Source organism: Podarcis cretensis (genome assembly GCF_951804945.1).
Source record: "Podarcis cretensis genome assembly, chromosome: 4".
Taxonomy (NCBI): domain Eukaryota; kingdom Metazoa; phylum Chordata; class Lepidosauria; order Squamata; family Lacertidae; genus Podarcis; species Podarcis cretensis.
Window position 1 is genome coordinate 86331739 of NC_137173.1, and position 23989 is coordinate 86355727.

The 23989-nt window shown below is 43.7% G+C and overlaps 1 protein-coding gene and 1 long non-coding RNA gene across 7 annotated transcripts in view; one reads left to right on the top strand and one right to left on the bottom strand.

The window, feature by feature from the left end:
* The window catches only part of FARP1 (FERM, ARH/RhoGEF and pleckstrin domain protein 1), a 187293-nt gene that overhangs the window by 68535 nt on the left and 94769 nt on the right, over positions 1-23989 (bottom strand). For all 6 annotated transcript variants that reach the window (XM_079972517.1, XM_079972520.1, XM_079972519.1 and 3 more), the window contains exons 3-5: positions 7942-8046; positions 4005-4047; positions 1529-1607 (exon numbers count right to left, since the gene is read on the bottom strand). In XM_079972517.1, coding sequence (XP_079828643.1) covers positions 1529-1607; positions 4005-4047; positions 7942-8046 — 227 coding nt within the window. The remainder of the gene's footprint in view (positions 1-1528; positions 1608-4004; positions 4048-7941; positions 8047-23989) is intronic.
* On the top strand, positions 2715-6814 carry LOC307214350. The gene is made up of 3 exons (XR_013837958.1): positions 2715-3536; positions 4026-4268; positions 5989-6814. It is a non-coding gene; the product is annotated as an uncharacterized lncRNA (long non-coding RNA).

A 23989-nucleotide genomic window follows, 5' to 3' on the forward strand; every position in this document is an offset into this window, starting at 1 on the left:
CTAGTTGTTGCAGGAATTTCACATTTTTAACCACCAAATGATATCCCCCCCCCCTTTAAAACAAACTCATAAGCTATGTAGGCTAACAATTGCACCAGAAAACATTATATCCTATTTATGTTGGATATAGGGCTTTTTTAAAAAAAAGGAAAGAAAAAAGAAACAAAAACTCTACCAAGTGCTTAAGGCACTGTTAGATTGCAGTTTGGCTGCCTTATTAAACTAATCTTTTTTTAAAAAAAAGTTTAGCATTGCATAAGAACGTGGCCACTCTCTCTGAAATTTCCATTTTAAGATCCACCACATTTTTCTTATTCAGAGAGCAAGTGAGAGCCATCTTCTCAGAAGAGGGTATCAGATTAATCTGGTCTTTGATTTTTTAAAGAACCTGTGCTGCCCTATGTTCCATCTGCTAGTTTCTTCCATAACTTTCAGGGGTTGCCTATACCTGAAAACCAGCATATTAAAAAAGCAAATGAATAACAACGAGTATTTTCCATTCACTGTTCTTCCTTTTAATATTTGCTCCAGGGCCTTGCCTGCTACTTAAGATAAGCTTCCAGGACTGTTGTTACCTGCCTTTATTGTCTTTCAGGAATATAAACGGTATTCTCCACCCATAATCCTACCCCCACCCCCACCCCTTCTTAGTACGTGTTAGTTTAAGAAGCGGAAAATCATTGGGGGGGGGGGGAATCAGATCAAACAGAAAAAGTGATGCTAAAACTTCAGAGAGGTGAAGATAAGTAAGAGCAATTAAAATTACTAATATGCAATGATGGTTCAAAGGTCTATAGTACTGAAACTCAGCATTTGGCAATAGTAGCAGCTCGCTATAATGCTAGGAGAATTTGAAACAGTAAAACCCTCCCGCTAAAGTATGTAATTTACATATTCACTAGAGGTGTACACCCTGAAGATTATACAGTTAATCCTGTACGCAACCCCCCCCCCCCCAATTTTAAAATAGAAAACTCATTACAGAACTGGAATACGGAGAAGCGCAACTAAACTTGTAGGAGGATGGAGATGTTTATACCTACAACTTGGGCCAGATACTGATTCCATGGTCTCTCAGAACTGGAGAGGACAAATAGGCACCAAAATATAGTGTGAAGACCACAGGTGCCCTATAGCCCTTGAACAGCCTTGCACATGAATTAAATGTCTACAGCATGTGGGTGTCATGGAAACTGCAGTTACAATGGACAGTCCACACATTTACAGAGGCATCCAAAATGTCACTGAAAGCTGAAGCCACAAATGGCATCCTCCTGGCAATCCAGGAGAGAAGAGGGCCAATCTGTTGAGGTCTCTAGGCCCTTTCCTTGCTATACCAGCCAGTGGCCCCATCCAGATTAATGTCAGACCAGGCACTGGAATCCAATTCAAAATGAACTCCTAACCCCCTGTCATAATCTGGTTTATTTTCTTTCTTCATTCAGCAGTATATCTACATGCATGCTTCAAGTAGCTGTCAATCCCCTCCTTTAATGAACGACAAATGAAAACGGATGGCAGTACTGACCTTGTTAACTCCTCTTGCAGTTGAGCATGATCAGGCGGGAAGAATTTCACCACGAATTTTAGAATCACATGCTTAGGCCCTAGGGGGAAGAAAAGGAGGATGGGTGAGAAGAAACCTAAAATTCTGAATTAAGTAGTTTCCTCCTGCTCAAACAAACACCTTTGTCTGAACTCAGGTGTGACTAGTACCCATCAACCACAATTACCATTGGATACCCATTCACTTTGAGGCAAGACTTATTTTGCCAAAATAATAGCACAAAGATAGCTTTCAATGTTTTTCTGATCCTTGCAGATCAGAATGGCCTCTGGCATTCTCCTTTCTTCACAGCATGACAATGCAACAATCTCAGACCAGAACTCCAAGCCTGAAAGCCCTTTTATTTTTAATAAAACTAAAGGCAGTGTGGGCATTTGTGCTCAGATGATCTCTACGTCCGCTTCCAACCACATAATAAAACAATGGCTAATAGTGTCCCCCTTCCCCACACTTCTTCAGTTATGGTTGCCATCGTCTGATTAAATGCGGAAGCTGACCGACCCATGATGGTGTGAGTATCCCAAAATAATTTCTTTAGAACTATGTCTAGGGTTGTTCAAACCTGGGTTCCAAATGGGAAGGTGTCAACTCTGTAGTAGACACTGCAGAAAGCTATACTGCACTGCTGTGCAACTGTTATGCTTTATGTATGTGAAGAACACAATACTGGTTTGTGTTTTGAAAATTGCAGGGCCAGCTTTATCCCACCATACTGTCTTATGTATGTTTTTGTGCTTTATGTTGTATTGTTGATGCTGATTATTTGTATGCAATTATATTGTTATACTGGGGGAAAAAGAAAGGCCTCAATGAAGATGTGATTTTTTAAAAATACTGTTCCTTAAAGGAATAATTCACTACATGTGGGGAATGCTGGGTGTGTGTGGGAACATTAACAAAATGCAACAACCAACAACTGAAGTGTATTCAGCCACCTCATCTGCAAAAGTAAGTTAAGGACTGCAGACATAAATTGCAAAACTTGCCTAGCTTCTAACCTTCTTTCTAAAACCACGCCTTGTGACTTGCTGCAATGTTCTGAAGAAAGAGAGAAGTGAGCAAGCACAGATGCACGGGAGTAAGCAAATGGTTTCAATCATTATAGCATATTCTTTTTCAAAGCCACATTGACAGGCTTTGAACCAGGAGAAACTAATGCAACATAAATTAATTCAAGGTGTAAGTCAGCATTCACGTCCATCTAGCCTGTTTTACAACTGGCAGAAAAAGCTGCCAGTGGCTATTGTCAAAACCTAATTTGGATAAGCAGTCTGCTGAACAATTTCGTAAAGTTCTGCTAGAAAGGTAGCATATAAAACACTTCACCATCACGAAGTCAAAACAATACACGGCATTCGAAAGGAACTAGTAGTCCCCTGATCCAGTTCAAGTAAACTATGGTCTGTACTGTTAAGGAAAATGGTTTGATTTCCTGAAATGGGAATGTTTACTTATGTTGAATTGCCATGTATTTTTAGCTTGGGGTTTTTCCTTTGACGGTAGCTCTCATGCGACTGGCTGACAGTGAGTCACATGAGAGAGGCATTCTATTCTGTTGTGACTGTTATTCCTGTAGCTGTCGTTTGACTTGTTTTCTTCTCTGTGTGTGAGGAGAATGGCTGCTGAGAGAGACTTCTCAGGATACTGCCGAGGACAGTGTGTGTGTGATCTGTGTGTACACACACACACAAACACACCATGGACTGGATCTATCCTGTATGTGTAGCGAGAGGTGAGAGTGCACCTTGCTTAGCTTGTCCTGCCTCCAACATTCCTGGACTTCCACACAGGGGTGCAATATCTGAACAGGACCTGCTTATATAAAGTCCAATTACTGTATACCCACTTTGCATGCTCAGCAGCCCAGATAAAATCTTGGCACTGACCATGCAATCAGGGGCTACACATGTTGAATTTTACATACATAGACCCTATCAGAATGCTACCACCTGAGCATCCATGGAAGAAGGTGAGTAAAAAAAGATGTCATGCTCTTGCTCTCCACCAAATATTGGAAAGAGCTGAGTTGTTTATGGATTCACGCTTGTCTTATCTATATGAAGCAAACTGTCGGTACATACTTCTTCTTTTTAAAATTCTATTCATTTTTCTTTTTCATTCATTATCTACATCTCAATTTCTTAACAAATATTATATAGTCCGTCCTCCCTCCCCTCCAGGGCTTCCCCCAATTTCCGCTTCTGGTTTGTTTCTCTTTTCACCCACTTTGCTATCTCCTAACAGAAAAAGTTATTAATAACACATAACACCAAGCCTAAAAACCTAAAAATAAAAGTAGATACACTGTAATATTTCACTATTTTCTAAACATTTTCTAATACTAATAATGTGAATGTTTGTTTAAATCCTGCCATCAAGTCTATTGACTTTCTTTGTTTCTGCAAATATAATATAAATGGTTCCCATTCTTACGTACTTCTGATCTGTTTCACGATAGGTTTCAAAAGATCCAACCATACCTAGGGGAAGGAGGGAGAAATGCACACGATCATCTCTGCAAATATAGCAACGCGGTGTAGGCAACTAAATTATTTGATACAGCATGCAGCAGTCTTCACCACATTTTAACAGCCAGCCAGTCACCCAGCACACATTTTTCTGCTTTCAGATTTCTCTTTCTCTGCCAAGGGAAACTAAAAGTCTAAACCGCCATTAAACCTCAACCAAAGGGCCCTGAAGTGTATGTAACAAGAAGCATTCAAAAATTTAAAGACCATGGCAAAACTTCAATTAGTAGTGGAATGAACAGTCACAAAAACCTCCCATTGAAAAATGGGACAAGGCTGTTAAACTACTTAATGCTGTGAGGGTGGTACAGCTGCTACTCTCCTGTAGCTCTATTCCATGCTTCTTAGGTAATTTGGGAATATTGAAAGGCACGCACAAAGGGTGAGGATCATGGCAGTGTTAGACACCCAGAGTAGTGACCAAAGAGAAAAGCTAAATGATCTTATCCCTCCATTGTGGCTTCTGCCACTCTGATCAGTCCCTGGGCTGGGTGGCTTGCTGGTTGGCCAGTCAATTAGATGCATCGCTTACACAAGCTGGTTCTAGCCTTCCCTGTTGCAGGAGGCAAGTAGAGAGCTGTGCCATTAAAATACTCATGGGGAAATATGACTATTAGTCACGATAGCTATATGACTAAGTGGAAGTATGCCTTTGAACACCAGTCCTGGGGGCCGACTATCAGAGAGGGCTACTGCATCTGGTTGGTCACTGAGGAAAACAGCATGGGACTTTTGGCTTGATGCAGCAGGGCTCTTATGTGAATTCCTCTGCTATCAAAGTAGCATCCAATAATTCCATAGGGAGAGTAGTAAACATGCAGCTTTCATAATATAAAGGCTATTTGGTCTGAGCAACATTTGATGATGCTTCCACAAATTCCTGGTGCATGAATGAAAGTGGGGGAGAAAGCTGAACACACCTGGAAAGTTAAGATACAGGTGAAGCTGACCATCTTTACAAAACAAGAGATAACAGGTTCATTCTTTAATACTACGCACAGTTACCAGGGAGTAAACTCCACTGAATTCAATGGGACTATCTTCTGGGCAGACATGCATAGGACTGTGTGATATCAGTAACATGTCACATTAATATTAATCGAATATACATGCTTGGTTGGGTTTAGATGCAACTTCTATATCACAAACCAATACATGTCTACTCAGAAGTAAGTCACAGTAGATTACTCCCAGATAAATAGGTATAGGGCTGCCGCATTAAATGAGCATGCATTCATTTAAAAATAAATAAATCTATAACATATGTTTCTTACAAAAAGAAAATTCACCTTTCTCCTGGAAATGAACTATTTAAAAAATAGGCTTTAGAAAGGAATACAGGTGACTCTTTGGGGCTAGTACGTAAAGCCAAAAATCACATACAATAAAAACACATGGGGTTCCGCCCCCTCTCCTTTTTATTTTTTTCAGACTTTGCAAAGTATGTAGTAAAGCTGAATGCGCCGAGTTAAATGCACATAAGCTGCGAGTTACCTGTACGCATATTTGTTAAGTGTGACCTTGAGCAGCTGTAAATTATGCAAAGGCAAAACTCATTTCCAGTGTCCTTGTTACAGACGCATAGCCCCAGGAGCCACATTTTAAGAAAACCCAAAAAACCTGAGAAATATTTAAATTATTCAGCCCCCCCCTTTTATATTATTAAAGAGCTAAAATAGCAATTTAACAAAGGGATTTTTCATTTCAAGGTTCTTTTCTTAAGCACATGAAAATGTATAAATAATTCCTTTGAGATGCAATTTGAAAAGCAAGCTTTTTTTAAAACCGTATTTTTGCTAGCCAATAAAAACCTTTAAAGCACTGGTCATTTATTTGTTAGCAACACCTTAATGTTTGATGGCATTCCATTAACTCTACATCTTGTTTTTTTAGCTTCACATTTGGCACAGTGAAGAATGTTGTGCACTGCCAATTTCCTAAAGAAAATGAGTAACTAAGCTACAAATGACTGGGCATTCTGCACAAGAGGAGGTAACTGTGCCTTGTTATTTTTCGCACAGAGATTACAACTGGAAATGGGTAAGAAGCAACTCAGGTCAGAATCTCCTTGCCAGCAATATATGAATTTATCCCAGTCAAAAGGGTAGTATAGGAAGCCAGTGCCAAGCTACGGTAGGTGGTCCAATTTTTCTAGCAGTACTCTGCTAGCAGAGATAAACCAATGAATGGACAAAACAAATGCCATTTACTGGAACGCGGTTTGGACAAAGATATTGCAGATTATATGGAGACTATTCAACATTCATCATCTATATATAAAGACAGCAGCTTTCTTGTTTTAACCAACTTTTTTAAAAAAAAACCTTCTGATAGAGCTTATGATTCTGTTATGCTAATAACAACTCTGTACACAAATTACCGTATTTTTCGCCCTATAGGACACAAAATTCCCCCTCCAAAAATGAAGGGGAAATGTGTGTGTGTGTCCTATGGGGCGAATGCAGGCTTTCGCTGAAGCCTGGAGAGCGAGAGGGGTCGGTGCGCACTGACCCCTCTCGCTCTCCAGGCTTCAGGAAGCTATCCGCAAGCCTTGGGAGCCCGTGGGAGTTCCTGCCGGGCTCCCAAGGCTTGCAGACAGCAGCCTGCAGCCCAAAACCCGGGGAGCGCAGCGGAGCGTGCCCCGGGCTTCGGGCAGATATCCGCAAGCCTGGGGAGCCCGGCGCGACTTCCCGCCGAGCTCCCCAGGCTTGCAGATAGCAGCCTGCATCATGAAGTCTGGGGGGCGCTGAGCAGCACGCCCCGGGCTTCGGGCAGATATCCGCAAGCCTGGGGAGCCTGGCGGGAATTCCTGCCGGGTTCCCCAGGCTTGCGGATAGCAGCCTGTTCTGGGGACTGGGGTCGGGGGAAGCTCGGGCTTCCCCCGCCCCAGCTCAGCGCCTGGGGGGGAAATAATTTTTTTTCTTTATCCCCCCCCCCAAAAAAAAACCTAGGTGCGCCCTATAGGGCGAAAGATACGGTACATGTTGACATGTAGTTCTGAAACATGTGGAAGTTAGCACTAAGGAGAGGGGCTTTTCTGCAGTGGTATCCCAACTCTTGGGACGCAGGTGGCGCTGTGGGTTAAAGCCTCAGCGCCTAGGACTTGCCGATCGAAAGGTCGGCGGTTCGAATCCCTGTGGCGGGGTGCACTCCCGCTGCTCGGTCCCAGCGCCTGCCAACCTAGCAGTTCGAAAGCACCTCCGGGTGCAAGTAGATAAATAGGGACCGCTTACCAGCGGGAAGGTAAACGGCGTTTCCGTGTGCGGCTCTGGCTCACCAGATGCAGCTTTGTCACGCTGGCCACGTGACCCGGAAGTGTCTCCGGACAGCGCTGGCCCCTGGCCTCTTAAGTGAGATGGGCGCACAACCCCAGAGTCTGTCAAGACTGGCCCGTACGGGCAGGGGTGCCTTTACCTTTACCTTTATCCCAACTCTGGAATACCCTCCCTAAAGAGGTAAAGTTAGTGCCAATTTCACAATATGTTTAAGCACCAGGTGATTTTTCTAACCGTTAAAAAGGTTGTGCAGTGTGTCTGCTTTTACTTTCTATATTGTTCTGTTGCATCTCGGTATGCAATTTACTGTTATTTGATTGTTTTTGTTCTCTGAATAATTTTATGTCTATTGTACACTACCCTAGTGCCTTCGGAAGACAGTTTAGAAATACTTTAAATAAATAAAATTTAAAAACTACACCCAGCTGCATATGCCCAATTTTGTTTTTCTTCCTCCAGTACCAGAATAAGAAAACTGGGAAGCATTTTAAATGCAACTGCTTGCAAGCCCACTCCCATGTTGTTGTTTTTACGCTGACAAAATATGCATATAAAATGCTTCTTCACATACCATGATCTTTTTATGATCCAGATACTCAAGGCCAAAATAGTCACCTTCAACAAGGTTCAGGTGAGTGCAGACTGCATCCAGCAAAACCTTCCCTGGTGCTCTTTGCTGTAATTAAAAACAACAAAAGGTTACACGCTGTACATCCACATGAAAAGAAAAATAAGTTATAAATCCAGTTTCCTTGGTGAGCACAAAATGCAATTAATTTATAGTTAGGTGTTCAATTGAAGGAAAAGCAGTAGCTATTTTTATTTGGATGCCAAAGTGTTGTGAGTACTGACTCAGTTGTGGATCTTTTTCTTATTTGTATTGTCGCAAGGAACTGAGATGGGCAAGAACTGGCCCAGAACGCTCGTTATGTGTGCAACTTCTTTATAACAAGCCACTGTGCTCAATATTCATTTCTGCACTTCTTCTGATTAAGCAAGGTAGATGATTGCTGTTAATAGATTTGTATGGCCATTCTCAAAGTTCAGCTTGTAACCATTTCCACAAAACCGCACCGCCATTTTTCTTTACAAATCCGTATCTTAATACTTTTTAGAAGCCACACCAGTCGAGCTGAATAAGATACACACACTGGACTGAAACGGAAGTGTCATTCCTGTTCTGCCTTCCCTCAAGTAGCAGCATCAGAATAAATTATGCAAAACAGTAAAAACAGCAGAGTAACTACTACACTGTGGGAAAGAAGAAATGCAAATATGCTTAAACAAACCAGGATGCAAAATCCAAGTGTTATCTTCCAATGAATTTAGGAATCATTTTTTGATCTGATTATGCATGCAGCCTTAAAAAGAATGAAAAATAAGGCCCACCACCACACCCAGCTCCTGGCGAAGCACAACTTGTGTGTTCAGACCCAGAAATCTCCCCCCTAATTCACGCTTGACTCAAATTTTGGTTTGGTTTATGGCAGAATTTAGGCCACAACTTTATTGATTACAGAAAGTGATTGGTTGCATAGGCTCTGGTTTGACTAGCTCCCTGCCATGCAAGTAGCGCTGACCAAGGGTTCCAGCATAGGTCAGCCAAGGGTGAACACCTGGATAAGCGGAAAGCCGGGAACAGGCTATCTCTGCCACCCAAATGTCCCCCTGGACTCAGGCATGGGCACAACCCCCTCTCAGGGGTTGGCCAAACCATTGAGTCCCTGGATTCCTTTAACAGAATACCCTTCACATAGGGATGGCGAGAGCATTCTCCAATCCCTATCACCTGAACCAGAGCCTATCCGCAACCTTACAAGTTGTGACAATTTGCTACATGGCAGGTGAAACCCAAATGGCAACAGCCAATCAGCCAAGTGGGGAAAATTCCTGCCATGCCCCTGTCCCAACAACAGACGACGGCATAGCAAGGTCAATCGCAAAATGCCCTAAAAGTAGGGAGAGGTGGGCAGGTGTTCCGAATGCACGCGCCGAAAGAGGAAGCTTTGGGTCACGTGCATGGGCATAAATAGGTCCCTTGAACCGTTTGGACTGCGTCCCATTGGCCAGATTGTACAGTGGTGGCTCGCAAGACGAAATTAATTCGTTCCGCAAGTTTTTTCTTCTTGCGAGTTTTTCGTCTTGCGAAGCACGGTTTCCCATAGGAATGCATTGAAAATCAATTAATGCGTTCCTATGGAGACCGCTTGCCAGGCTGGCTGTGCGGAGAAGGGCTTTTCTCCCCACCGCAAGCCTTCAGGACAGGTACGGGAACAGAGGGGAAGGCACGCGGCGCTTCTCCTCTGTTCCCGGGGCTTGCGGTGGGAGGAGGGTTTTTCCTCCCCACGCCAACATTCAGAACAGCATTCTGAAAGTTGGTGGTGGGAAGGAAAACCCTCCTCCCACCGCAAGTCTTCAGGACAGCCATCCGAAGGCTGGCGCGGGGAGAAGGCCTCTCCGCCCCACCACCAGCCTTCGGAGCAGCCATCCCAAGGCTGGCGGCCGGAGCAGGTCTCTCTGCCCCACCACCAGCCTTCGGAGCAGCCATCCCAAGGCTGGCGGCCGGAGCAGGTCTCTCCGCCCCACCGCCAGCCTTCGGAGCAGCCTTCCGAAGGCTGGCGGCGGGAGGAAGTCTCTCCGCCCCACCGGCAGCCTTCGGAGGAGGTCCGAGGACAGTGGGGAAGACGCGCTGTGCTTCCCTCTGTCCCGGAGATTTCCCTATGGGCTTTCGTCTTGCGAAGGAAGCCCATAGGGAAATTCGTTTTGCGAAGCGCCTCCAAAACGGAAAACCCTTTCGTCTACCGGGTTTTCCGTCTTGCGAGGCGTTCATCTTGCGGGGCACCTGTACCCAACTTCGAGGTACCTACCAATCGGGTGTTGTGGCTGTCCAATCATACCCACCCGCAACACAGGGTGTTGGTTTTCCAGGTCTCACTGCAATACTCTTTAAGGGAGGACCCGATTTCTGTGCAGAAACAGGCAAGCAAATGGTAACTCGGGCTGGACCTGAGTTGTCTGTTTGTCCCTGTGCTGGCGTCTCTGTGACCTAGGCAACGAAGGTGACAGCAGCATCTATGAACTGGACTGAGCACCTGCCTTCTCCTGAGACAATGGGCTGGGGTGTGCCCTGGCAATGCTGAGGAGCGGTGCTGAGATGGGAGAAGAGGTGAAGAGAGAAACAGGAGCTGGGGTGAAGTGGGTGAGCAGAGCAGAGTGCTGGGTGACTACCCTGGGATCTGACTCACCCGTATCTCTCTGTGACGCACCCCATCCCCAACCCACAGAGCCCCTCTCCAGGGTCATCAGCCGTTTCAGGCTCGAGAAACTGTTGACCTTTCTGGCTTCAGATATATATATTCCATTCAAATGAGGGGAGTTCACAGTAAAATCCTATGCATGTTCACTCAGAAGAAAGTCCCACTGTGCTCAGTTGGGCTTAGTTTTTTCCTACGTGTGTTTAGCGTTACCGCCTAAATTATGTGTTCAGCATTCTTCATGTCTGCTAGTCATTTCCACTCTGCTCAGTCTCAGTCTCTCTCTCTCTCTCTCCCCCCCCCCCACCCTGCCAAGCCTTGAACAAGGGCATTTATTCTTCTTTCATTAGAAAAAGCTCAGGGTCTCCAATAGCTTTAACATTTGCCTGACCCTAAAGAAGTTCTCAATCAATAAACAGATTATCTTCTTCTATGGTCAAGAACTGTGTGTACCTCATTCTTTGAGATGACCTTTCAATAAGGAAGTGGTTGAAGGAGAAAAATGTTCAGCAATGTTTACAGAACCCATGTCCTGGAAGCTTTTTCTTTTTAATCCACTGCTTCTTTGAGCAAACTGATCCTTCTAATTTAAAGAGATTCTTCATCAGCCCAGTTAGACACTGCTATCAACACAGTTTTTAATCCACCTCAAGTGATTTTGGATTATGATTTTGTAAGCAAAGTTTCTCATAGGCTACTGAATCCCTTGCACTCCAATAAAGCTCTAATAACAAAATAGAGGTTTCGTAGGGTTTTAAAGTATCCCAGTCAGCCATTTTTCTATATAAAGATAAAATCTAATTTTATTTAATAACAAAATGGGATGCAGGCATTAACACTGATTGGCTCCAAATATTTCATTGCTTGTCCTTTCCACATTATCTGCTACTTTTATCATTAATCACTGTGCCTGTTTTTTCACTGTGTCTTCCTTTTCTCTCACTGTGGAGTAATGTTTCTTTTCTTTCTTTACCCCAAGCACAGAACCTTAAGAGTCATCTTCAACACCTCTTTCTTTTTCTTCTTTTCTTCAGACTTTCCATACCTACTTTTTAAACATTACAAGTTCTTTCTTTCCTCAACGTTTGATTATTGCAATTCTCCCCTGCCCTAGTTCGGTTTTTTTCTCTGCTTCATTACTGTTCAGATGCTACCAATGTGAAAGGCTCATTAATGGCGCTCCCGACACACAGTTCAGCAACGGGTTTTCTATTAATCCAAGTGAAGAGAGGACTGGGAGAATCAAAACCAAACTCCATTCTTAATTCTACTACTCGGTTGGGTTTTTCTGAATCTCATTTTGATCACATTGATCATTTTATTGCACGTCCTACATTTGCTTCTCCCACCGAGACCATATAACACCGGTCTTGAAAGACCTACATTGGCTCCCAGTACGTTTCCGAGCACAATTCAAAGTGTTGGTGCTGACCTTTAAAGCCCTAAACGGCCTCGGTCCAGTATACCTGAAGGAGCGTCTCCACCCCCATCGTTCTACTGAGGTCCAGCACCAAGGGCCTTCTGGCGGTTCCCTCACTGCGAGAAGCCAAGTTACAGGGAACCAGGCAGAGGGCCTTTTCGGTAGTGGCGCCCTCCTTGTGGAATGCCTCCCACCAGATGTCAAAGAGAACAACAACTACCAGACTTTTAGAAGACATCTGAAGGCAGCCCTGTTCAGGGATGCTTTTAATGTTTGATGTATCATAGTATTTTAATATTCTTTTGGAAGCCGCCCAGAGTGGCTGGGGAGGCCCAGCCAGATGGGCGGGGTATAAATAATAAATTATTATTATTATTATTATTATTATTAGCTTGCTGGCTTCTATTTAACCTTGTACAGAATCTAGTTTTGAGGCAGTTTTGATTATTATAACTATCGTTCAATCACCTTTTTCAGGAATTACCTTGTCTGTAGAATCATTTTTAAATATAAAACACCAAATGTCTCTTGTTATTAGTAACTTGAGAATGAAAATCATTTGAAAGGAAACAAGTTCTGTTTGCTTATCTGCCCATGAGTGCGTTACATTTTTTTAAAAAAGTCCCAAGGAGTTTTTAACAATATTGCTTAAAAATGAAAGTTGTATGTAATGAGAAGGGAGTTTTTCCTCTCTTCTCCTGAACCTTAAGAATTAATTTTCAGGTGGATGATAAAATCAATCCAGTAGCCAGCATTTAGAAGTCCACAAACATGAATTCAATAACTGTGTTTTTCTCATGAAACTGGTCCAGGGAAGTAATATTGACTCTGGAAATGAAGGTCCCATTTAGCTATCATTAATAAAAGCTACTACAGAGGTATCTCTGGTTACGTACTTAATTCGTTCCGGACGTCCGTTCTTAACCTGAAACTGTTCTTAACCTGAAGCACCACTTTAGCTAATGGGGCCTGCTGCTGCTGCCACCACGCCGCCAGAGCACGATTTCTGTTCTCATCCTGAAGCAAAGTTCTTAACCCAAGGTACTATTTCTGGGTTAGCAGAGTCTGTAACCTGAAGCGTATGTAACATGAAGCGTATGTAACCCGAGGTACCACTGTACTTATGTTTTTTAAAGCCAGCTAAGTTAGTGGCCTTTGTAACATATTGTGTGTCAAGGTCCCCAGGGCCACCCCAATAACTCACACATCACACAGAATTTTTTGTTTAAGATTTTTGGCATAATCTTGGCCACAACTTTATTAACATACAAACTTGTGAGTGGTTGCTTAGGCATTGGTTGCAACTATCTGCCCCCACCATGGGGGACAGACTGACATTCCGCACGATGCGAAAGTCAGAATAGGGGAATACACTTGGGGGTAGCGACGGAGCAGGGAACCTGCCCCCACCCCAAATGCAACCAGGAGCTCATTTGCTATGGCCTGAGCCCCTTTGAGCAATAGTTAGCCCCCAATTCCTTTAACGGAATCCCTTGCAGCAGCAGCATTAGAGGGGCAGGCACTCAACCTACCAAGGGCAGGCACTCAACCACTGCCCCTCAACCAACCAAACCATAAACCAATGCCTAACCGCAACCTTACAAGTTGTGACTATTTGCTACGCAGTAAGCAAAAACCAAATGGCCCCAGCCAATCAGCCAGATGGACAAAATTCCTACCGGGCCCCTGCACCAAGAGCAGACGACCCCATGACAGGCATAGCAAGGTCAAAGCGAACAACCGTAATTCTAAGGAGGGGGGAACGGGCAATCCGATGCACGGTCGAAAAGAGGAAGCCCTAGCCTCGTGCAAGGAGTTTTAGCATTTCTGGCTGTCAATCAACAAATGGCAACATTAACTTCTTCCCAACAACAAGGGAAGCCCCAATCGCATCAGTGGCCAACGATCAATTAGCCCGCCCCCAACTTTGGAGTGTCCTGGCGGCCCCCACCGCAACACGTGCTCTCCATGAAGGAGAACACGCTTTGTGGGAATGGATCTCATGGTCAAAGAGTAAATCTTGAAAACATCTTGCCATTATTTTGAAGTAACATGCAATTCATATGAACAAGCAACTCTCTGAATGCAACCAACTGGAGGTGATCCAGCATGCCAAGTCAGTGTGTGAGTTTGTGTGCACACAGAGAGGACTTTTTCTATGTGATAGAACTCACAGACCCCTGAAGTGTCCCTATTTTCCAGGGACTGTCTTGGATTTACAGAAGCCTTCCCGGTTTCTGATTTGATCCTGGAATGTCTTGCTTTTCCTTAGGACGTCCCTATTTTCATCAGAGAAATGTCAGTGCATGTGCAACTCACGAGCAAAAGGAGATAACTAATCATACAACCTTTAGAAGACATCTGAAGGCAGCCCTGCCTAGGGAAGTTTTTTTAATGTTTAATGCTTTATTATGTATGTTGAAAGTTGCCCAGAGTGGCTGGGGCAACCCAGTCAGTTGGGCGGGGTATAATATTATTATTATTATTATTTTGGAAAAGGGCATCCTTATTTTCATTGGTGAAATGTTGGAGAGTAGGAACTCACTGATGTGGAGTACCATCACCATTTCTTTTGCTATCCATGGCAGCCATTTTGTGTTGGTACCCACAGAACTTCTATCAATGTATAAGTACTGGCACCTCATTTATTTATTTTTTAAGCACTGTGTGTATACTCAGAAACACCTGAGCTACTCACCTGAGCTACTTACAAAGCAATCTCTCTCTCTCTCTCTTTCGTGTGTGTGTGTGTGTGTGTGTGTGTGTAGAAGGGGAGTTTGTTATCACTAATGGCTTATACATTACAAGGAAGTAAGGAACAAAGCTAGGCAGAGGTCATTTTGATGTACTTTATAGAAGTAAAGGTATCATCATAAGCTAAATGAAATATACTCAGTCGCAAAGCGATTTCATGCTCTTTATTCAGCTCATAGTGGTGAGGAGGAGTGAATGAATGTCCCCTCAAAGTATCTGCTTTATATACATTATTTACACAATGGGCTGCACATGATTGGCTAATTCTGGAATTCTACTGTAAGCCAATCAGGTTGTGGATTCACTTACATCTGGAGCATGATTGGGTGGTTCCTGCCAACCAATCATACTGCTGCATTGTTCTAGGACCAATCAGACTGCTGCAATTTGGATCCTATTGTTCTAGGACCAATCAGACTGCTGCAGTTTGGATCCTATTCAACTCAGTACATAACACTAAACTACTGACAATTTTTTGTCTTTAATGTTACCTCCAAAATTGGCACCTGAGGCAGGATGCCTAACCTGATAGATGGTACTAAAACAAGTACAATGAGGTTATGCAGCAACACATAAAGTGGTACTTGTGTATCCCAACAGCAGTGAAATTTGTTAAGCTCTAGGAGGCCACCTGCATAATTTCACCCAGTCTAATTTTTAAATGATATATACCGGTATATATTTTTCAAATGGCTAATTTCATAACGGGTGTATAAAGTTAAACAAAGAACTGGCATTATTTCTTCCCCACCCCCTTTTGCAAGTACTGAATGAAGTGAATCTCCCCCCCCCCCAAGCCTCCGAGCTATTCAAAAGCACACTGTGTTCCTTGTTTCTTCGCAGGGGTTGAAATGAGGTTCAGAATGCTCATTAAAAGTACTTCAGATTGAATTTCATAGTCCACAATTTCTGCAGAGCAGCATAATAGTACCATTCAGATTAGTTTAGCTATGCAGCAAACACTGCGTAATGAGGTATTGGCAAACTCCACCCCTCCCCACTCCTGCCCCCAAGATGTGCCTCCAAAATTGGAAAGGAGAATAGGTCCAGTTTTACCACCATGCATTCATTTTATAGACAGTTTGTGACTTGACAGCATGCTCACAAATAATCTCTGCAGGTTTTGGCGTTAACCTTTCTCCCCTCTAATGCCTGAGTTTTTCCTTTATTCAATTTTATTATCAAACTACCCTTTACAGAATTCATCAATACATAACACTAATCAAATTATCAATGGAAGTAGTAGGGCATTTACAGTCATATAGTTCTATAGCTACAGACAGACACTGTGCAGATAACCTGACAGCCACTGAAAGCAGCTGCCGCCATGTGACTCCTGCTCCTCTCTCTCCCCTCCAGGGTTAACAACCAATAAGTAAATAAGTACCATGATACGATGTCCCTGCCTGTTGATATCAGGCAGGTGCCTTTTACCGTTTCGTTTTGACGCCTGCTGAAGACATTCTTATTTAGCCAAGCCTATCCAGATATTTAGGGACACAGGTGGCGCTGTGAGTAAAACCTCAGCGCCTAGGACTTGCCGATCGTATGGTGAGCTCCTGTCGTTCGGTCCCAGCTCCTGCCCACCTAGCAGTTCGAAAGCACTCTTAAGGGCAAGTAGATAAATAGGTACCGCTTTATAGCGGGAAGGTAAATGGCATATCCGTGTGCTGTGCTGGTGCAGGCTCACCAGAGCAGCTTTGTCACGCTGGTCACGTGACCCGGAAGTGTCTCCGGACAGCGCTGGCCCCCGGCCTCTTAAGCGAGATGGGCGCGCAACCCCAGAGGCTCTGTGGTTTAACCCCAGAGTTGGTCACGACTGGCCCAGATATTGGGACACAGGTGGTGCTGTGGGTTATACCACAGAGCCTAGGACTTGCTGATCAGAAGGTCGGCGGTTCAAATCCCTGCGACGGGGTGAGCTCCCATTGCTCAGTCCCTGCTCCTGCCAACCTAGCAGTTTGAAAGCACGTCAAAGTGCAAGTAGATAAATAGGTACCGCTCCAGCGGGAAGGTAAACGGTGTTTCCATGTGCTGCTCTGGTTCGCCAGAAGCGGCTTAGTCATGCTGGCCACATGACCTGGAAGCTGTACGCCGGCTCCCTCGGCCAATAAAGCGAGATGAGTGCCACAACCCCAGAGTCGGTCACGACTGGACCTAATGGTCAGGGGTCCCTTTGCCTTTGCCTACCCAGATATTTAGAAAGCTTGTATGAGTTTGTGTGCTTTTAATCAGCTTCACCTGTTACTCCTTATTTGAATCAGCAAGCGTATGCATTGGTAATCTCAACGCTGGACTACTGCAATGTGCTTTACATGGGGCTGCCCTTAGGCCCAGCCTGGAAGCTCCAGTTGGTGCAGAATGCAGCAGCTAGACTACTGATGGGCTCAAACATCTGGTGGTATATGACATCTCTGCACTCGCTGCTCATATACTACTGGGTCAGGCTCAAGGTTTTTATATTAATATAAAAGGCCCTGAACAATTTGGGTCCAGGATACCTTAAAGCATGGGTTGGCAAACTAAGGCCCGCGGGCCAGATCAGGCCCAATTGCCTTCTAAATCTGGCCCGTGGACGGTCCGGGAATCGCTGTGTGGATTCCCAGCACACACGTTCTTTCTCTCTCCCTCACATGGCACTGACGTCGCCTCCTCCCTCCATCCTCCTGGTTTCTCCCTGGCCTGCCTAGAGGAGGAAGGGGGCTGGGCTTTGTTGGTGCCAGCCCCTCTCCAGAGCCCTTTCGCGCACCACTCATCGTCCCGCCGCCAGCCCCTGCCACTTGCAAGACACAGGAGCCGCGGTTGGCTGAGCGCCCCTCTCGAGCGGTCGCCATTTAAAGCAGCCCCTTTCCGGAGCCCTTTCGCATGCCACTCATCGTCCCTCGTTCATATTTTCCCCCCAGAAGCCAACTTGGCTTCAAGGAGATGTGAGCTGCTTAGTGTTGCTGATCCCAAACTACAGAGTACTCTTCCAGCAGAAATTCACCAGCCATCTTCACTACTAACTTTCAGGCATCTCTTGATGAACTTTTAACACAGCAAGGTCTATGCAGTTGTTTATATTAATAAAACAGAGCAGTGGTTCCCTTAGAAAAACATGTCTCTGCGCACTAAAAAATGCATTCCTTTGTGATTAAAATAATTGCTTTTGTTTCACAGTGTTATTTTTAAAATGATTGTTAAATTATATTACCTGTTTTACAAACTCTTTTCTTCATTCGGATGAAATTAAGGGGTAAAAGGATCTGACAGCAGAACACACACTGCGAATTAATCAAATTATTTCTGACCTTTCCCCACACACATGAGTTTCATATGCCTGGAATTAAACTTTGAGAAATGACCTTTTACAGACTGCAGGCTGCTGAACAAGAACTCAAACTTAGAATCTGGGTTTAAAAAGAAATAAAATGAAGAGTTGGCTAAAAAAAAGTTTTCCTCATGGAGGCTCACAACTGGCAATTAAAAACAAACAAACTGGGCGGTACTAAGGATGCAATAATCCAAATAATTTCAGATGGCAGAGAATTAAGCAGTTGATTGATTTCTTTGCAGGCTACTACAGTGGTACCTCGGGTTACATATGCTTCAGGTTACATACACTTCAGGTTACAGACTCCGCTAACCCAGAAATATTACCTCAGGTTAAGAACTTTGCTTCAGGATGAGAACAGAAATCGTGCTCCGGCGGCATGGCGGCAGCAGGAGGCCCCATTAGCTAAAGTGGTGCTTCAGGTTAAGAACAGTTTCATGTTAAGAACGGACCTCCAGAACCAATTAAGTACTTAACCCGAGGTACCACTGTACAGTTAAACTGTGTGTTTTAATGGCAGTCCCAAGTCTAGAAACCCAGCTTGCCATTTGACAGCAGCAAAGCAGTGTGAGGGGGACACAGTTTGGAATGAAGGAGTGCCAGGAAAGAAGGGGGAACCTTTATCATTTTCCGCCTAATGCTTTACCCTATGGAACCCCTTCCCCCAGCAAGAATTGGGGACGAGGCTTTCCTCAGAAAAGCAGCTGGGGTGAGGAGTTTAAGAGGGAAAAAACTGGGCAGAGGAAAGGATCTCCAGTGCAAATTTTGCTTCTTTCCTTTTCCCTGCAACTTTGCAAATGATTGCTGCCTAAACAGAGACAAGAGGCATGATGCCGCTTGCTTGCCAGGCTTAACAACTACTATTGCTGCTAATGCTCCTACAATTCAATGCAGAGAAATCTCTTTCCCCTATAAGGCCTAGCAGGTTCCTTCCATGCATACTAAAACACTGAGGCACGAAAGATATTTCATACCGAAAGGATGAGTTGCCGAAATAGTTTTCACAACACACTCCCATATAAAAACCAAGGAATCAGAAGGGAGGATTGCCACCCGCCCAGTGCTTCACATCTTGTTGGCATCTCGAGACACACTGTTTGTCTCGAAGCACAATGGAAGAGACACACCTCCCAGCGGCTATATCTCCTGTGGTCACTGTTGTGGATGCTTCACATATTTTGGGAATAAACCCAACACTGGGTACTGAGGTCTGATAATAAAATACTGGGGGGCCCCACCCATGAGACCCTCTGAGGGACAGACAATTTTCACTTCACCTTGCAAGCTCCTGTATCTACTGAAATTCTGTTCTTGAGGCTGGGGGACACTGGAACAGTGTGGAAAGTAGCGGGGGGGGGGGCTACAAAGGGAAGAGAGAGTCAGCAAAATTTGCCTACTTCCTCCTTTCTTCAGTGGGAGCTTACACTGAATTTTAGTCTTTTCTGTGAATGAAAGGATCTTGTGGTCAGGGCTGATGGAATCTGGAGTCCATGCGTAGGCAAACTAAGGCCCAGAGGCCGGATCTGGCCCAATCGCCTTCTAAATCTGGCCCGCGGATGGTCTGGGAATCAGCGTTTTTTTACATGAGTAGAATGTGCCCTTTTAGTTAAAATGCATCTCTGGCTTATTTGTGGGGCCTGCCTGGTGTTTTTACATGAGTAGATTGTGTGCTTTTATTTAAAATGCATCTCTGGGTTATTTGTGGGGCATAGGAATTCGTTTAAATATTTTTTTCCTAGTCCGGCCCCCCACAAGGTCTGCGGGACAGTGGACCGGCCCCCTGCTGAAAAAATTTGCTGACCCCTGCGTCTAACAACAGCTGTGGGGACATTTGTTCTCCATCTCTACCCTAGGGCTTATGAAATAATAATGAATGATTGTTAACAGTCTCATGGAGTATGTTCCTGCAGGGTTTTCCAGCTGTTAGGGAATATGGGGGAGTGGGGAAGTGGTTGCTGCTGCGAAAGGGAAGTTAAAATGTCCCCCTGTGGATGCTAGCTTAGATTCTGGTCCCAGAGCCTAGGTACTCAATCTCTTCACCAGCTCTATAGAATCCTCAAAATAGCTACCTGTCTACCGGCCTAACACAAAAATGTGGGCAGCTTGAAAGCTTATAAACTATTTCAGGAACAGGGTTATCTTATGCCCCTTGCACAGACCTGGCAATTGCTCTTTGTTGTGTTGGATGAAGTAGAATCTAGCTTGTGATACAAATCACGGTGCGTTGTGATGCCTTTGGCATTCTTACTAGAGAGGAGAAGTGCTGACTGCATCCAGATGTTGCACTGTGGAATGCTGCTGTCAGGATTCCCCCACCCCTCCATTTCCCCAAATTCAGTCTATGGCCACTGAGCCTGCTCAGTCCATACTAGACTGGTTGTTTTATTTTGTTTTGTTTTTTTGGATCCTCCTTTACTCCAAACTTCCCCCAGAGTCTGCTGAAACCTCCCCAGTGTTTGTTTTGGCTAAATAGCAATTGCATTCACAGTCTGAACAATGCAAAGGAAGAAAAATGTGAGGCTGCCCAAGTATTCCATTGATTAAAATATTTCATCCATTTCCTTTTGTTTTGCTACTGTGGACCTTTTAATGATTTGAAATGAAGAGCGCTTGGAAGTAGAAAGAACACCCATGGGTAATAATATCAAAATAGCAAAAATACTCTGCTAAGAGTTGTGCATTTTAGCAGAGGGCACTCACAATTATCTATACAGAATATTCCTAGGATTCCCTTTGAATTCTTCACATGAAAGTGCACTGACAACAGTGGAAACCGAAGTTCAGAATAAGTAAATTAACTGTAGATTTGGCATCACATCTACCCAGCTGTCACTAAGTAGCAGTGTATGTTTCCCCATTCTTCTTCATCAAGAAAGGATCTGATTACAAGATAAAGGACTGTGTCTTTACTCCTATCTTGCCTACAATCTTCTGTCAGTTATATCAAGATAGTTTTGCAAATGATTGCTAACATCTCATTTCACACAAGATATAAATAGTCAAGTCAATACCCGAGGAGTCTCTGTTATCCACCTACTTATATAAAACTGAAGCTATGCAAGACAGACTTGATAACCTGACAAAAACAGCAGTGTGTTTTGTGGTACCTTAAAGGCTAACAAATTTATAATTCCAAAAGTGTTCATGGACCAGAGTCCCCATTTATCAGACTTTAGTCCACAAACATTTATGCCAGTGTACATTTAAGGTGCCCCACAAGACTCTTTGCTAGTTTTGATGCAACATAACATAGCTGCCTCTCTGGAAATTGAAAACAGGGGTTTATTTTGTAAAAAACAACAACAAACCCACATAAACAGAAAACAAAAGTACGGTAACTGGCAATGCTGTGAGTTATCAAGCAGAAAGTTTTCAGGTCTCTATATTTTCTGTAAAGTTCAAGATTGTTCCACAATATAGGGCCAATACAGACTACCCAATATATGTTGAAGAACATCTGTTAAGTTTCTTGTTTTCCTGGCTTTTAGCAATTGTTTCGTCTTCCCTCCAGCTTACACAGTTTCAAGGCATTACAGGGTATTCTACGGAATGAACAATCTCAATAGCCTCTTTTATATCAAACATTACTCCCCGCCACAGCAGCCTCAGTGCAAGGGGATCACACTTTCAAGTCCTTCCAAAATGAAAGGCAACATAGTTAAATTGGTGGTTGTGTTTTGCTCTTTCCTACTACATTTGAAAATTCCCATACATTGCATTTCATGTGTTCAAAATTATTTAGTTAGTTAGTTAGTTAGTTAGTTAGTTAGTTAGTTAGTTAGTTTATGCAGCCCAGTCTCTGTGGCTCAGTGCAGCTTGTAATATAAAACCACTGGATAGAATACTTGGTTAAAGAACAACCAAAATCACTAAAAACTTATTTCCAGTTAACGGATTACCCATGATCGCTGGGAAGACAGCCCAGACATTTCTTCTAACACTTCAAAAAGACGCTCAGGCTTTGGCAGGAAAAAGATTGCCATAGTTCAGGGGTGATCACAACAAGCATCATTCACAAGCCCTTACTGTATGAACTTTGCACAGAGGTTGGTTAAAAAGCGAAAGCAAAGAATGAAGTAACACTTTCTAAGGTACCAACGGTCTATTTAGACTTAAATCGTAGATTGCGAAAATACTGAGGAAACAAACCCCCAAGGAAATCTGCAGCATAATTTATAGGGAAGTAATAAAACATATGCACATCTCTGGCAAAGCGAAAGCCATGTATCCACATGAAGAAATGGCATAAGGCACACACACCACACAAATACTCCTGTGAGGAACTAGCAAATAGCAGCCCACACACAAAATCTGGTGCACAGCCCAAGGACGGATTCAACTTTTCAGCACTGAGAAATAGTCAACACCAGATAGGAGAGAGAGGAGAAAATAAGAAGAGGTGCTTATGTGGTTGCTAGGATACTATGGAAGCCATCCTCTGTTGCTCTCCTTGATCCCTCCTTGATCCCTCCTATCCATAATTACTATTTCTCAGCTATCATGAAGGTAAGCTGAAAAGTTACATCGCTGAAGATGATACCTCTTAAAGGAGAAATGGTGGGAAGAGCCGCAAAGCAACTTCTCTGCTACCACTTCTCCTCAGTAGCTGGCAGTCTCCCGCAGGTCAGAAACCAACACTAAACTAGGCATGTCTCAATCTTTCTCTGTAATGCTACTTCTGTGTAAAGTGGCGATTAAAAAAATTCCTCTGGAAATACTAGGAAATTACAGTTGATTGGTTTTTTTTTAACCATCATTCACTTCTTACTCAACCTAAATGGGTCCAGTTCCAATCTGAGTGGAATGCTAAAATACAACTGGGTGACTGATTAGGCAGTCAGCAATGCTTGTAAAATGCTCGTAAATGCTGTCCACAAAAAGCAGAATCCCCATAATGTCTGTATGGTAAAGTGGCCTGAAATCTGCCCAAAACGCTCGGGGATTCTTGAACACCACAAAAGATGCTCAAATAAAATGCATATCGCAGAACAGGATATGAACCGCTAAGTCCAAGAGGATGTCAGGGGCAGTTAATGAGCAGAGTCAAAAAAGCTATCAGAGGCAAGAAGTCTTCTTTCAGATAATGGAAGTATTGCCAAAATGAGGGGAACAAAAAGGAACACTGCAAGACTTTGAAGAGTGTATTGTTAACAACACTAACAAGTGTTTGCTAAACACACCATCACCAATGAAATAAATACTTTAAAAGCAGGAAATGAGTTAAGAGTGAAGGGACCATTGGACAACAAAGATGTCAAAAGTGTGCTAAAGCAAGATCAGCAGATTGCAGAAGAGTTGTCTTCACAGCAGAATATGTAGGGCAGATTAACTGTGCCTTTGACCAACATTTTCAGGAAGAGCATCTGAAGAATTGTGGCAAATAATGGTGACAAGAAATGAAGCTGCATCCCAGCTGGGGCTGATGGAAAAACATCTGGAGGGCACCAGAATGGGGAAGGTTATTCTATGCCTTGCCAAAAATAAAAGTGAATAAAACACCAAGTCCAGATGGTATCCACCTGAATGTTTTTTAAAGTGCTGATCGTCCAACAAAAATAACTTGTCCCTAAAGTTGGCTTCCAAGCCTCAGGACTGAAAGGGGTCCAGTGTAATATCAATTTTTAAAAAAGGAATCTGGTGGCTCCAGTAAATTATAGATCAGTTAGTTTAACATCTGTTACTGGAAAGCTTGTGATACAGAACTGGGAGGTAGAACCTTTGGCCCTGCAGATGTTGCTGGACTCCCATTCCCATCAGCCTCAGCTAGCATAGCCAATGGCCAGGAATTATTAGAGCTGTGTTTCCCATCCCCCAAACAGAAAAGCAAGTCTTACTGAGAAAGAACCAATATGGCAGCTGCAAAGACAAGTCCTGTCTT